Source organism: Heteronotia binoei, chromosome 10, assembly GCF_032191835.1.
Source record: "Heteronotia binoei isolate CCM8104 ecotype False Entrance Well chromosome 10, APGP_CSIRO_Hbin_v1, whole genome shotgun sequence".
NCBI lineage: Eukaryota > Metazoa > Chordata > Lepidosauria > Squamata > Gekkonidae > Heteronotia > Heteronotia binoei.
The window spans coordinates 49,306,527-49,322,053 of record NC_083232.1 but is presented as its reverse complement, the minus strand read 5'-3'; the positions used below and the strand labels follow the sequence as shown (position 1 = coordinate 49,322,053).

At 43.7% G+C, this 15,527-nt stretch overlaps 1 protein-coding gene across 3 annotated transcripts in view; it reads left to right on the top strand.

Moving 5' to 3' along the window:
- DGKB (diacylglycerol kinase beta) overlaps positions 1–15,527 on the top strand; it is a 475,459-nt gene that overhangs the window by 244,531 nt on the left and 215,401 nt on the right. For all 3 annotated transcript variants that reach the window (XM_060248589.1, XM_060248588.1, XM_060248587.1), the window contains one exon: positions 6,732–6,796. In XM_060248589.1, coding sequence (XP_060104572.1) covers positions 6,732–6,796 — 65 coding nt within the window. The remainder of the gene's footprint in view (positions 1–6,731; positions 6,797–15,527) is intronic.

Sequence of the window (15,527 nt, the reverse complement as noted above, 5' to 3'; positions counted from 1 at the left end):
TCCAGAAAAGGGCAACTAGAATGATTAAAGGGTTGGAACACTTTCCCTATGAAGAAAGATTAAAACGCTTGGGGCTCTTTAGCTTGGAGAAACGTCGACTGCAGGGTGACATGATAGAGGTTTACAAGATAATGCATGGTATGAAGAAAGCAGAGAAAGAAGTACTTTTCTCCCTTTCTCACAATACAAGAACTTGTGGGCATTCGATGAAATTGAGGTTAAAAGTCAGGTTAAAACAGATAAAAGGAAGTACTTCTTCACCCAAAGGGTGATTAACATGTGGAATTCACTGCCACAGGAGGTGGTGGCGGCTACAAGCATAGACAGCTTCAAGAGGGGGTTAGATAAAAATATGGAGCAGAGGTCCATCAGTGCCTATTAGCCACAGTGTGTGTGTGTGTGTGTGTATATATATATAATTTTTTTTTTGGGCCACTGTGTGACACAGAATGTTGGACTTGATGGGCCATTGACCTGATCCAACATGGCTTCTCTTATTTTCTTATGTTCTTAACCAAGGGATCCAATTGTACAAGCCTCTGAACAAGGTGCCTCTAGCCATCCTACTTGCAGGGTTGGACTGGCAGGGGAAATGGCCCTGAAAAGCCCCTCACATACACAAAGGAGGAAGGGAAGAAGGCAGAATGAGCCAGCCATACCCACAGCTGTGCTGTCTGGTTCTCACCAACCAGGGACTGCCTTCCCAAGACGAGGCCAGACTTGCACTAGCTGAGAGCCACCTTCCCCAGGCCAGCTGAGACTTGTATCAGCCAGGAGCTAAGTGAGACTCAAACAGGCTGGGAACTATCTTCCCTGGACTAGGCAAAACTTGTGCCAGCTGGGAGCCTCTTTTCCTCCTTTTCAGGAGAGATGCTTCCCTTCCCTTCTCTTCTCCCTCCCATTGCCCATTAAAGAGGAGAGGGAAAGGGTTAGGATCCAGGGCCCTGGATATTCCTGATTTTTCCCCAGAAAAAAAAGACCTGGATACTGATATTTCCAAGAATCCTGTTATTCAAATATATTTATAACTACTTTTGAGATTTTTGCAAGTATAAATTTGGACTAGATATATCAAAGCACATATATGTAGTAACAGTCTTCCTACTCATTTTGTTTGAAGAGGTAGTGTCACTTGCTACCTTCCATGTTCTCACTGAGGTAAGTTTACAGACATGGGTTTTTTTAAAAATGAAGCTTAATCTATTTTGTAACAGAGTACCAAATATACATTCCTTAATTAAGACCTTAAAAATTTGTTTACAGTGTTTTTAAAAGCAGATTTGCATGTCTTTCATGGTTTTGCATATTCTGTAGTAAATGCAAGTGAGGTCAAGAATACTGTTTAGTTTGTTTTATTCTGTCAAATTTCATCAATGTTGTGGCACTGTATGAAAAAAGTAAACTTGATAGGACACTGATGCCTCACCTAGCGATATTATACAATTGCAGAATACATCTAGCCCCTGTTGATCTATTTTACAAAGTTTTTAATCATATGTATCTTCCATGATTCTCAGCATAGCCTTTTTGAGTGGTCAACAAGGTTGTCTCCTTTTTTCACCAGCAGAAAAGCTGATTAGATCCAACCTTGTATATGACATATAGGACCTACATGTATAAAGGTCTTGTGAAATCGGGGCTGTAGTATGAAGGGGAAAGTGGTGACACTGAGTGAAAAGGGCAGATGGATCCAACCCATGAATGCTTAAAGACAACCCAAAAACCAGTAAGAAATATTGGATCAGATCCAGACTAAAGTTTCCAGTGGCAGAATGAAACTTTCTTTCAAATCTTTCCCCATCCGCAAAATGCTGCTCATGGAGGAAAGGGAACTCCAAGGAATGACATAAAGGGAGTCTTAATTGAGAAAGGGGATGGAAATTTCCAGTTTAGTTAGCTTCAATCCATTGTCTCTAGTGCTGCAGTAAGTATATAAAATTTGGCTAATACTGGAAGTGAAATAATTATGTTCAATAGAAGTGGACAGTACAAACAACTGCTAGTTATTTTCAAGAGTGTTTAAGTATGTCCATACAAGCAAGCAAACTGTCCCACATTGGCTGTCTCACTGCATGGTACTTGGTCAACTGTCTTCTCACCAAGTGAAAAGACAAGTGTTTTTTCAACTCATTGGGTACAGATAAAACCAGGTGTAAAATGGTTGTATGTATAGTCTCTGTGTGTCCTAAATCAGCATGGCTGGAGGACTGAAAACAAAAAACAAAAAAAAACCCACAAATATTTTCTTGCCAATTATGTTATCAAGAAATAGAAGATAAGAAGCAGTGACATTTATTTGATTTGCATCTTTAAGTTATCTTATGAATGTCCATAAGCAAGCTTGATTTACTAAACAGGATGTGGAGTAGACAATAGATTATTAGCAGCACCATGCAGAAGCTATTGATGTTCTCAAAACCTTATAAATTAATTAAGGTCATTAACAACTTGCTTGGTGGAAGATGTTTAGAACTCTGGCTTGTTGGAGATTGTATTGCTTTATTTTTAATACGGTCAGAGATAATTCCTTCTCTCTTATTGAGTACGACATTTTGTGATTTTCTTTATCTCAACTCAAAATTCATAGTGTTGATCTAAAAGTTTTACATCTGTGTGTTTTGCCTGCTTTTGTAGCTACTCTGAAAGAGAAGCAAAGCCTGCCCAGCCAAGTGACATCCTGTGGCAAAACAGTGTGTCTAGGATTGTCACTGTAGTCTTTGGCACTCCACACAGACAATAAATAGTTAAAATTAATAGATATAGAAAATCCCACTTCTAAAACCAACATTAATACTTAAATAAACATAATGATTTCTTCAATTTGTTTTCTTCAAGAATAGGAGCAAGGCAATTTGAGAGATTTACACTATGGGCCAGGTTTATCAATAATTCCTTAGAGGCCCCCTGTGAAACCGACCAGAACTGGCCAGGTTCTGTCAGGTTTTATTAAATTATTTGCTTTACTAAGGTCCTGATATTGGGAATAAATCAGATATTAAAAACTAAATATTGAGGGAACTATCCACACAATTTGGTATGCTTTGCAAAGAAAACAAAAGCTGACACCTTCTCTATATAGCTTAAACCACAATATAAGAGAACCAATGATGCTTTGGGAGAACCCCAGTATCCACTTAAGCAGAATAAAGTTAAAATTATTATAGCTGAAATACTAGAAAACAATAACCCTTAAAAATAACAAACTAATTTATAATTCCATGCTATCCTATGCCGTTGGCAAGCTTGCACTGAACTTTTGTTGGGGCCCAGGGTCCATTGTGGAGTTCCGCATTGTTGACAATTTCAAACCTTAAAAGCCACTGTAGCCATAACATTATACACATATTTTTTAAAGAATCCAGGATGCTCCCCCAAAAAGAATAAACAATTGAACTTCAATTATCAGTTCCAGTAAAGACATTCAAATATGAGGCCAAGAAATAAATGAAGACCAAAGAAACTGAGATCCAATAGCAGAAGGTGTTTAAGAAAATCACAAGTTCAGCAAATTTTAGCCCCCCACTGAAAGGCTAACAATTGGTGGCAGGAAAAAAATCCCTAAGAAACACAACTTTGAGTATAAACTTTTTGTCAAAGTTTTTAACAGTGAACAAATGTGAACAAAATGTATGTATACATGAATCTTCAAGTCTCCTTGCTAAAATTCCGCCACAGATTTGTCATTTTATCCCATTACTGTTGTATATCTAGAGTTGCCAAGTCCTACCTCCTCCCTGGCAGGGAACACTGGGGGGCATTCCTGGAAGGGGAGGGCATGTCCCCAATGCAATGACATCATGCAGAAGTGACATCATCACATTGATGATGTAGCCCCATGGAAGGTGCCATCAGTGCCAACTTGCAAGAACTGTTTAAAGGGAAACTTCCCTTTAAATGTTTTTTGCAAGCAGGTGTGCCAGTGCTCCACGTGCCAGAATTCCAAGCGGTGAATTTGCCTCTTGGAGTTTGGGCATGCAGCCAGTGGACACCCCTCTCCCTCCCCTCCTGCAAGTTTTAAAGGGCTCTCCAGCTGATTGGCAGGTCACATGCTCCTGCCAATCAGCTGGAGGGCCCTTTAAATCTTGCAGGAGGGGAGGGAGATGGGTGGCCATGGGTAGTCGCTGTTGAGGGTGGCGCTTGAGGTGGGGCTTCCCCCCACCAGCCAGCTGACCACTGGAAGGCAGGAGCCTGCAAAAACAGGGAATCCCCCATCCCAACCTGGGGACTTGTGTCCCTATGTATATCTGATAATTCTGAGCTTCAGATATCCTATTGTTCATAGTGGCCTGCTTTGTATATTATATTTTAATCTCTGTATTGGCATGTGTATGTCGGCTCATTAGTGACTGTAAGTCATAATGCACAAATAAAATTAATTAAGGCATTAACACGCACTAATATCATAGTGGAATAGCAAAATCAGTATAAAATATTCAGCATAAAATCTCATTCTTCACCTGAAAGATAGTTCTAGCTGCAGGAAAAGAAAGACTGATAGGCAATAATGTTTTAAAAATGTGGTTACTTCTTCAACCTAGACTCTTGTGGAGGAGAAACCAGAGTAGGGTTTCAGTAGATGACCTTTGGGTACAATCAGGTTGCAAATATGGCTAATTCCATGGAACATTTTTAAGCTGGGAGCTGAGACACAAGTGGCTTTGAGGGAAGGGAGGAAAGGAAACCTACTGATATTGTGATGACTAGAGAAGATGTTGTGTGTGCATGCTGGGACTGGAGTTGACATAGAAACAGTGTGTACCTGTACCCTTTTCCTATTCTTGTCCAGTTTTTGAGGTGGGTTAAATAATGTTCTCAGATTATTATTTTAAGGTATTAGTATTCTTCCCATCTCCTTATTCCATGCAGTTTTATATAGCCTGATGCAATGGTTATGAACAGTTAACTCTCATTTGGAGAATTGGGTTTGAGTCCCCACTCCTTCACATGAAGCCTGCTGGGTGACCATGGGCCAGTCATTGTTCTGTTGGAACTCTCTCAGCCCCACCTACTTCACAAGGTGCCTGATGTGCGGAGAGAAGAAGAGAAATTGGATTTGTACCCCAACCCTTCACTACCTGAAGGAATTTCAGAGTGGCTTACAATCTCCTTTCTCTTACCCTCCCCACAACAGACACTGAACTGAGAGAGCTCTAACAGAAACTGCTCCAGAGAAGAGCAGCTCTGTAAGAACTTGTGACTGACTCAAGGTCACATCAGCAGGTGCATGTGGTGGAGTGGGGAATCAAACCCGGTTTTCCCAGATAAGAATCCATGCACTTAATCACTACACCAAACTGGCTGTGAGAGGAAGCAAAAGGCTACTGTAAGCTGCTTTGAGACTCCTTTGGGTAGAAAAAAGCAGGGAATAATAATAACAATAATGAGGAGGACAGGGGCGTAGCTAGGGCTTTGGGGGCCTGGGTCCCAAGAGTTATGTGGGCCCCCCTATGTGTGTGGCGGAGGGGAGGGGGAGGGGCTTCCCTGCCTTAAGACGCCGAGCGGCACGCGGCCCTCCCCACATCCCTCCGCCCCTGCAGCCTGCCTCGCGCACACTTTGCAAACTTTCCGCCCGAAGTTCCTCTTTCTGGCGCGCCGCCGCAGCCGGGGCCAGGAGCAGCTGAGTCCTCGGCGCCTGGGAGTTGAGGGGGCCGGAGAGTTCCGGGGCGCTGCTGCCGAGCGCGGGGATGCGGCCACTGGGTGCACAACGCCGCTGCCGCCTCCTCCTCCTGCCCGCCACCGCCTTCTGCTTCCTGCTGCTGCTTGCGGCACGTGGAGCAGCAGGAGAAGCCTTGAGCAGGCGAGGGTTGGACGCCGCTTCCCCCGCCCTGAGCTGGGACTGTGGCCGGAAAGTCTGCGCGACACTCCGGAGCCCTGCCGGGGAGGGGAGGGACCCCCCTTGGCAATGCAGGGGCCCCCCAGACTCCCCAGACCTGGGGCGATCCGCCCCCCCGCCCCCCTCCCTACACCACTGGAGGAGGAGGACCAGTGTTCAGAATATCCTATAATGTGGGGAAGGGTTCTTGTCTGATGATGATTCAAAACAAAAATATATTCAAAGTCCATTAAGTTTCTTGAACTAAATTTTAAGCTTCTCATATAAAATTCTTTATCTAGAAATACTAATGCAAGATATTAATGAGGAGTGAACTTTGCCATGTGGCACTTTTTAAAAATGAATGTAGCATGTGTAACACCTTGCCCTTCATTTGTACTGAACATTGATTCTTCTACCCCAAAATACCTTCTTGGTGGAATTCCGGTCTCTTACTATTACTTGAAATATAAAGAGATCTAAATGGCCTTGTTCAAATAATTTAAAGAATGCTATTGTACTATTTCTTGGGTCTGAAACAATGGCAATTTCATTATGTAAAAAGAACTATAGGGCAGTAACCCTATGAACCCTCTATAAAAATGAATTCCATGTGCTGTGCCATTTATCCAGCATCTTACTGTTTAATGAACTGCAAAAAAATGAAATAAGTGAGTAGTTTAGTAAGCCAAGGTTGGGGCAAGTATTAACCCCCATAAAAAGCTTAGGATGTAAGAATACTTCTCTTATTTGAGCATCTAAAGATGGAGGCAGATAACAGCTTTGCAATAACATTTTGTCATTTGTGATTCTCTAAAATAATATATTTATTCTTAAATATTTTCTTCTTAAAATAATATATTTATTCTTAAATATTTTTTTCTTAAAATAATGTTTATTCTTAAATATTTTCTTCCAGGATGCTTCAATTGCCCACAGGTTTCACATCATGCGAGAAAAACACCCAGAAAAGTTCAACAGCAGGTGAGAGCACATATATAATATATTTTTATAGCGTAAGTGAGCTGTTTTTAAGGGGAAGTGGTACAAATGCAATGACATAGTATGTTGTAATTTATTGTGTGTTTATTGTGAACATGGAATGCTATCAGTAGCCATAGCATTGTTTCATATTTTATTATGCTAGCAGTCTTATTTCGTTTCAGTTTTGTTCCTCATTTTTGTGGAACGGATCTTTGCATATGGCAAAGGAGCCATGGCTCAATAGTACAGGTTCTGTTTTTCATGCAGATGGTCCTAAGTTCAACTCCTGGCATCTTCAGTTTATAGGATCAAATATTAGGTAATGTAAAGGACCTCCACCTGGGTCCTGGAGAGCCCCTGCCAGTCAGAGTAGGCAATACTGACTTTAATAGACTATGGTCTGATACAGAATGAGGCCACTTGATGTGTTCTCAGATAACCATCTTCCTTACTATGCATTTTTTCAGAAAAGTGGTGTGGAGAAACGCCATTTTAGTCAGTGGTGGTGCTTCATTTGGCAGGGGTCAGTAAATCCCTCAGCAGGCTTTGTAGCCTTCCCCTCACTCCCCCCCCTCCCTTCCAGAGCCAAACCAACAACGCTAGGGGGAAAATCTCCTAGAGAGGCAGGAAGTGCTTTTGTTCTTGGCATGTGTGTTAGCAGGAAGAGAACGGGAGTTGGAAGCGAGCGCTCGAGCGAGCATGTGGTGAGCAATGGAGGCTCCTGCCTGGGAGGCCCCAGGCAGGCAGACTAAGTAAGTAATTCACAAGACAGGGCAAGTTTAGATCAGGGCCAGCAGTATGCGTTTATAATCAACTTTTCTTTGTATGCTGTGTGCTGTACGGGTGCTGAGCAGTGCTGTGCTGTGCTAACTTTTTAAATGCAACTGTTTTTGTTTTGTTTTCCTTTTCCTACCTTTTTCTCTTTTTAAATAAATAGTTTTTCTGTTTTAAATGCTGGCAGTCAATCTCTGTACCACCTAGATCCCCAGACCGCTTTAGACCACGCTGTGTTGAGAAGGGGGCCCCGGGGAAGGCATGCAGTTGGATAAGGTGCCAATCCTCCAGGGGTGCCCCAAAGAAGCGCTGAGGTCTCTGTGAAACCCAAGTGCAGGGTGGCAGAGGACCTTGAGGCCTGGCCTCACAGCTGGAGAGGGGGATTGGGAGTCCTGTTCCTCTCAATCTGAACCCCGGGACTGAGCAGGTGGTGGCAGCGCGCCCAAGGGGCAGGAGGAGAAATAGCTCCCTCCAGGAGTTGGCGACTCGATAGGGAGCTGACGGGACCGGGTCTGAAGGCAGAATCGGGCCGGTTCCGTCACACTTGGCGGCAGCGGTGGGATAAGAACAAACAGAGAACTTGATTGGCCAGGCATTTTTGGTTTTTGATGCGTGCAAGCACCCAGAGGAAGCAACAGAGGTTTTGTTTTATTTTCGGGTCAACTGGAGTAGGGAAAGTTTAGCTAGTTAGGATGGAGCGTGCTAAGATGCGGGAAATCCTGAAGATGACAAAGCCACAGCTCCAGGAAGAGTGTGCAAAGCACAAGCTGGAGTGTGACAACATGACTGTAGTAGATATGAAAGACCTCCTTTTGGAGTATCATCAGCATGCAGGGGCACTTGCAAAAGTGGCCCCCACCCAGTCAGAAGTAATCTTGCAGCTACAGTTGGAACTGGCAAGAATACGTACCAAGGCATACCAAGAGCGCAGACAGGAGGAACGAGAGAGAGAGGAAAGACAAAGAGAGAGGGAGCTGAGACGAGCTGAAATCCACAGACGGGAGCAGGAAGAGCAACGTCGCCATGAGCTTGAGGTGCTACGTCTGGAAGCTGAACTAAGCAGAACGATCAAAGTCACCCCCAAAGACTTTGCAGTGTACAAGGAAGGAGAAGACCCCTCCACATACCTCTCCAACTTTGAGAGGGCAGCCAAACAGTGGGGGATTGCAGAGGAGGACTATATGTCTCACCTCTGTAGCCTCCTGACTGGAGAACTCTCAGCCATCTATCACAGCATGCCTATGGAAGATGGGGGGATAACTTTTGCAGGCTATAAAGCCACTGTATTTAAAAGGTTTAAACTGGGGCCAGACCACTCCCGAAAGCAGTTCAGGGGTTTGGCTCCACAAGAAGGTAAATCCTATTCTGAATGTGGGGTAATGAAGGAACAAACAGTTCCAGTGTTATTGGGCCGGGATTTGTTGGTTGGCCAGTACTCTATCAATGCTGTAACCCGCAGCCAAACCCTCAGGGGGAAGTGGGAGGAGGAAGGCAATGTTAGGGAAGCCACCTCACCACCAACCAGGGAGGGGGAAATAGCCCAGGTTACTGAGGACGAAGAGAGGGCAGTCACCCGGGAGGGGGAGGACCAGCCTATCTCAAGCCCTGGAGGAGGGTGTTCTCAAGGGGAAGAGGGGAGTAGCTTTCCCCAAGTGCAGCAAGAGGCTGTGGATGTTCCTAGCGAGGAAAGGAACCTGTCTAGCGTAAAGGATGTGCATCCTGAAGAGACCGAGGTGGAGAGTGGAGATTTCACAGGAGGTTCTGAGAGCAGCAAGGCTAATGTGGGCTCAGAGGAGCACATAGCTGAAGGCTTGGGGGAACAGGAGTGGTTCCAGAAGGGGGTCCGGAGCGGCCTTAGGTTGGAATCGGTTCACCAAGTAGCTGTGGATCAGGAAGTGCGATCGTCCGAGACGCTCTCAAAACAGGTCGTCTTGAAGCAGGGCAGACAGGAATCCTGGGAAGCTGTGGGACCTTCCAGGCAGGAAGGGGGTCAGTTGGGTAGTGCTGAAAAACCAACCGAGGGGACTGAGAACCCAAGCCAAACCCTCAGGGGAAGGTGGGGGGAGGAAGGCAACTTTAGGGAAGCCACCTCACCACCAACCAGGGAGGGGGAGGACCAGTCTGTCTCAAGCCATGCAGGAGGGTGTGCCCAATGGGAAGAGGGGTGCCAATTTCCGCAAGGGCAGCAGGATGCTGTGGAGCCTTCCAGGCAGGAAGGAGCTCAGTTGGCTGACACTGAAAAACCAACTGAGGGGCCGGAGAACCCAGATCAAACTTTGGCTGGGTGTTCTGGAAACAGTGGGACTAGGGGTGGCTTGAAGGAACAGATGATAGGAAGTCTGGGGGAGCCAGAAATGTTCCTGTCTGAGGTTCAAAGTGACCCTAGGCTGGAACCACTGTGTGAGGTGGCAAGGGACCAGAAAGTGGAGTTCGCAGAAGCTGAGACAGGGGATAGGGTGATGGATTTCCTGCCACTTCATGCTGGTGAACGGAAAGTGGAATGGGAGGGACCCCATATGATTGTGGATGACCTGGACGATGCTACTTATGGGGTGGCTATGGAGAAAACGGGAAAGGCAGTTAAAGTGGTGCAGGTGAATACGCCACAGCCATTCTCTGCGAGGTCCATGGGGTTGCATATAGGTAGGAAGGAAGGAGACAAAAAGAAGCAGGGACAGCAATTGTTTGCAGCACCAGAGGTGGTTTTCTGGGAGGTCAGAGTGGACAGGGGGAACATTCCACCAATGAGGGATAAAGAAGAAGCAACTGTGTGGGAACTGGGCAGTTTCCAACCCCATATGTGGGGCCAGGGATTTCCTCCTTTGATGGGCCACTCACCCCAGCAACCGCAGCAACGGAGGGAGAGCACCAAACTCCAGAGGTGGTCCTGGGAGATGGAGGAGTACATCTTAAAGACTGGACATTCCTTCTGAATGCAGCAATGCGACTGTTTGTCCAGAAAGGACATGGACACCTAGGTTGTGGGACTTTGTGTATTGTTGGAGAAAGACCTGAATGTTTGTGTAATATTTTGATTAATGGGTTTCTCCTTGTTTGATTGGATTCTGCTACGGGGTCACCTCTGTAGGAGGCAACCCCTCCGGCTCAGAATTTAAGGAGGGGGAAGTGTGGAGAAACGCCATTTTAGTCAGTGGTGGTGCTTCATTTGGCAGGGGTCAGTAAATCCCTCAGCAGGCTTTGTAGCCTTCCCCTCACTCCCCCCCCTCCCTTCCAGAGCCAAACCAACAACGCTAGGGGGGAAATCTCCTAGAGAGGCAGGAAGTGCTTTTGTTCTTGGCATGTGTGTTAGCAGGAAGAGAACGGGAGTTGGAAGCGAGCGCTCGAGCGAGCATGTGGTGAGCAATGGAGGCTCCTGCCTGGGAGGCCCCAGGCAGGCAGACTAAGTAAGTAATTCACAAGACAGGGCAAGTTTAGATCAGGGCCAGCAGGATGCGTTTATAATCAACTTTTCTTTGTATGCTGTGTGCTGTACGGGTGCTGAGCTGTGCTGTGCTGTGCTAACTTTTTAAATGCAACTGTTTTTGTTTTGTTTTCCTTTTCCTACCTTTTTCTCTTTTTAAATAAATAGTTTTTCTGTTTTAAATGCTGGCAGTCAATCTCTGTACCACCTAGATCCCCAGACCGCTTTAGACCACGCTGTGTTGAGAAGGGGGCCCCGGGGAAGGGGGAAGGCATGCAGTTGGATAAGGTGCCAATCCTCCAGGGGTGCCCCAAAGAAGCGCTGAGGTCTCTGTGAAACCCAAGTGCAGGGTGGCAGAGGACCTTGAGGCCTGGCCTCACAGCTGGAGAGGGGGATTGGGAGTCCTGTTCCTCTCAATCTGAACCCCGGGACTGAGCAGGTGGTGGCAGCGCGCCCAAGGGGCAGGAGGAGAAATAGCTCCCTCCAGGAGTTGGCGACTCGATAGGGAGCTGACGGGACCAGGTCTGAAGGCAGAATCGGGCCGGTTCCGTCACAAGTGGATTTGACATTTTTTTTTTACTCTAGTAATACTTTTTAAACATTTTACTGTTTTTTATATTTTACATCTATATACTACTTGATAAATGTAATTGCCAAGAAAAGAATGTGGGTGGGGTTTGAGCTGGGGTTATAAAGTGGCCAAACTCTGGCCTTGTGAACTCAGGGATATCCAAAGAAGTTGGTGGGCAGTAATTTCAGGACGCTAAAAAAAAAAATACTTTACTCAGCAACTAAATGTTGATGCAGTGATGGACATGAGTGTTAGGGAGTTAGACTAATTTAAAAGGGGATCAGACAGATTAGTAGAGGATAGGTTTGTCAGTGGCTACTAGCCATGGTAAATAAAGGGAACCTCCATATAAACAGGCAGCTACCCAAGGCTTTTTTTGTAGAAAAAGCCCAACAAGAACTTATTTGCACATTAGGTCATATTCCCTGGCATAATCATTGTTTCATTTGTCAGTGGCTACTAGCCATGGAAAATAAAGGGAACCTCCATATAAACAGGCAGCTACCCAGGGCTTTTTTTGTAGAAAAAGCCCAGCAGAAACTCATTTGCATATTAGGCCACACCCTCTTACGCCAATCCAGCCGGAATTGCATTCCTGTGCATTCCAGTTCAAAAAAAGTCCTGCAGCTACCTCTGAATACTATTATAAGGAAGCAACATCAAGGGAAGGCCTTGGGCTCTTGGACCATATGTTGACCCTCCATGACGAATGATTGGCTGCTGTGTGGTACAGTATACTTGACTACATGGTCCACCATTCTGATTCAGCATTGTGTTCTAATGCCTACCACACACTGTGCCTCTTTAAAGATGCTGGGAATCCTCCAGTACTGAAATAATTCCATTTTGCTACTTCCATTCACCCTGGTAGCAATGACCAGGTGCTCCCAAATGTGTCCCCTACTCTTCCATTTGTGCAGAGCTAGGTTTACACCTTCTAGAAACCAGAGCCGGGATTATGGCTTTTAAGTTCTGGTTAAAAATGCATTTCAGAATGGATTCAGGAAGTTTATTATACTACCTGATGAAAGACAAGGCACAGCACCACCTGGCTCTCTACATTTATCCACAAAGAACAAAAACTTGGTATTGAGGTGGACACTCTTTTCTTACGTGACAAATTATATATCTTAAAAACAATCCAACTAAGGTTTATGGATCACAAATACCAAAAAGTGTTCCCCTCACATTCCCCTGTTTGCTCTGCAGCCAATCTAGGTATACCCCAAAGACATGGGAAGATACCGAATTATTTTTTTTACTTTAGGTCACCATTCCATCGTCGGACTTTTACTTTGGCGCCTTTAAATGCCTTCCCATCAACAGTTCTCTATGGTAGGTTTAGACAGATACCTCTCCAAAATAGATTATGCCAATGTGAATTAGGAGTCCTTGATTCTATATCCCATATTATTTTAGAATGTCCTCTCCTGGCCTTACAATGTAGACAATTTTTAGCTGAATATCTCCAACACAATGTATTTACTAGAAGAAAAATTCTATCCTACCTTTTAGAAGATGTTAATCCCCATATTACTACATGTGTTGCGAACTTTTTAGTAGAAGCCTATAAAATTAAATCTAGGCATACTACTTTATTTTTAATTGCTGGGTGTCATACTACTGTATTTTTAATTGCTGGGTGTCTACTCTCTACTAGAGAGCCAGTCTGGTGTAGCGGTTAAGTGTGCGGACTCTTATCTGGGAGAACCGGGTTTGATTCCCCACTCCTCCACTTGCAGCTGCTGGAATGGCCTTGGGTTAGCCATAGCTCTGGCAGAAGTTGTCCTTGAAAGGGCAGCTGCTGTGAGAGCCCTCTCCAGCCCCACCCACCTCACAGGGTGTCTGTTGTGAGGGGAGAAGGTATAGGAGATTGTGAGCCACTCTGAGTCTCTGATTCAGAGAGAAGGGCAGGGTATAAATCTGCAGTTCTTCTTCTTCTACTTTTGATTAGTATTATTGACTGCTATTTTAATTGATTGTTTATGTATTGTTCTTACTATATTTCAGACCTTTGTACCTACTTTTGATTGTGAATCATTATTATTCTTATGCCAATAAAGGTCTGAACTATAAAGACCAATAATGAGCACTGGTATACTAGTTTAGCATTTTTGGAACAATAATTTTTCTTTCTGGAATTCTCGGCTCACATATAATGAGAAAGGGTGTGTTTGTGTTTAGTTTTCCAAATATTTGGAAAAATAGTCCACATGAAATGCAAAGGAGAAATACATAAAACATGTTGTTGTTGTTCAGTCGCACAGTTGAGTCCGACTCTTTGCGACCCCATGGACAAAGTCTCGTTAGGCCCTCCTGTACAAAGTTACATTTTTCAGATTTTACACATTTCCGCCTATGTTTCCTAATGGAAAAAAGCCTATATTTGTAAAACAGCATTTGGTTGATCTTACTTGTGATGAGTATGAAGGAGGCTCCTGTCAGCACACAAGTATGTGAGTGGAAGCAAAACATAAGGATTCACAGCTGCAGCTGTCTAATAAGTGTTCTGCAATGTCTAATGGCAAAGTGTCAGCTCAGGGATCTTCAAATACCACATAGTGCATCATCATTGCTATCATGCTGGTCTTGAGAGTCAAGCACTTTCTGTGCCAAAATGCTTTATTATTTAAAATAGTATCTACTTCTGCTGTATTCTCATTTTATATCTGATTTGCATGGGGATGGGGGAGACCTGGAATGGATGCATCCAAACAGGCAAGTTTTTATGCAATATGGTACCAGTATTTTTTTAAATGATGGCGTTTAGTCCTGAAAGGACACTGAATCTATTAATATTTGTGTTCTGTTTCCCTGCCTTCTTGAAGGAGGCAGTGATCAAACTATTCCTAGAAAAGCTCTGTTTAGATAAAGACCCAGGAAATTACAGAACAATCTGGTTTCCATTGTGGAACAAAGAATACAGGCATTTGGTAATGGCCCAAATGCATCATTATGGGGGAGGGGGAAATCAGATTATTTAAATACTTATCAGTCTGCTTTTCATTAAAAAACAAACAAACTAGTAACATAAACAGGGTACATCCCTTCTTTAATTTTTTTTATTTATACAGTAATTTAATCATCAATACATATTCTATAGTACGTATTTCATCATTACTACATGCTAGCTATAACTTTCAATATACCAACATTTGAAAGAAAATTATTATCTTTCTCACAGCAAAAAATAAGAAGAAATGTTTTCAAAATCCATTTTGCCTTATACATTTATATTTAAAACTTGTTCTCCATCTTTTTTTGCATTGTACTTACTTTTGTATGCTTTACAATATATTTATAGACCATTTTTAGAATTTCTCATTCTGAGTTCATCTCCTGCTTGCAGAATAGACACTTCAACTCTCCTCAGATTTTGAGATGGATCTATTTCTCAAATAAGTTGTTAATTTTGCCGTAACTACATACTCAGCAAGTTTGTTTTCCCATTTTTCTAGGCTTGGGACAGATGTTTGATTTCCATTTTGCTGCATAAATAATTCTAGCCACTGTTGCCATATATTTAAATATCTCTTCCAAAATGTTTGGTGATTTATTAGGCAATATTCCTAACAACATATTTGTAGCTTCCATAGAAAATTTGAATTTTAATATATTCTGTATTTTTTCATGTATTTTCTTCTAATACCTTTGTGCTGATACTTATCAGTCTTTCATTACAGTTTGGAACTGGGGTGACTTTGGTCACCCTGTCTGATTACCTCTGCTCAATAGCAGGAGTAAAGCCCTGCTGCTTCCCTTGGATCTGTCATTATTCTCAACCATAGAATCCTTCTTTGTCATGTGATTGGGATAGGAATAGGAAGTTTGATGGTTTAACTTCTGGCTGACATGCAGTTTCCAGTAGTTGATACTGAAACACTTCAGTGCCATCCCATAGTGTCTGATCCATGGCCTGCTACAAATTTTCATCCCACTTCTGAAGCGAGGAAGGAGGTCATCGA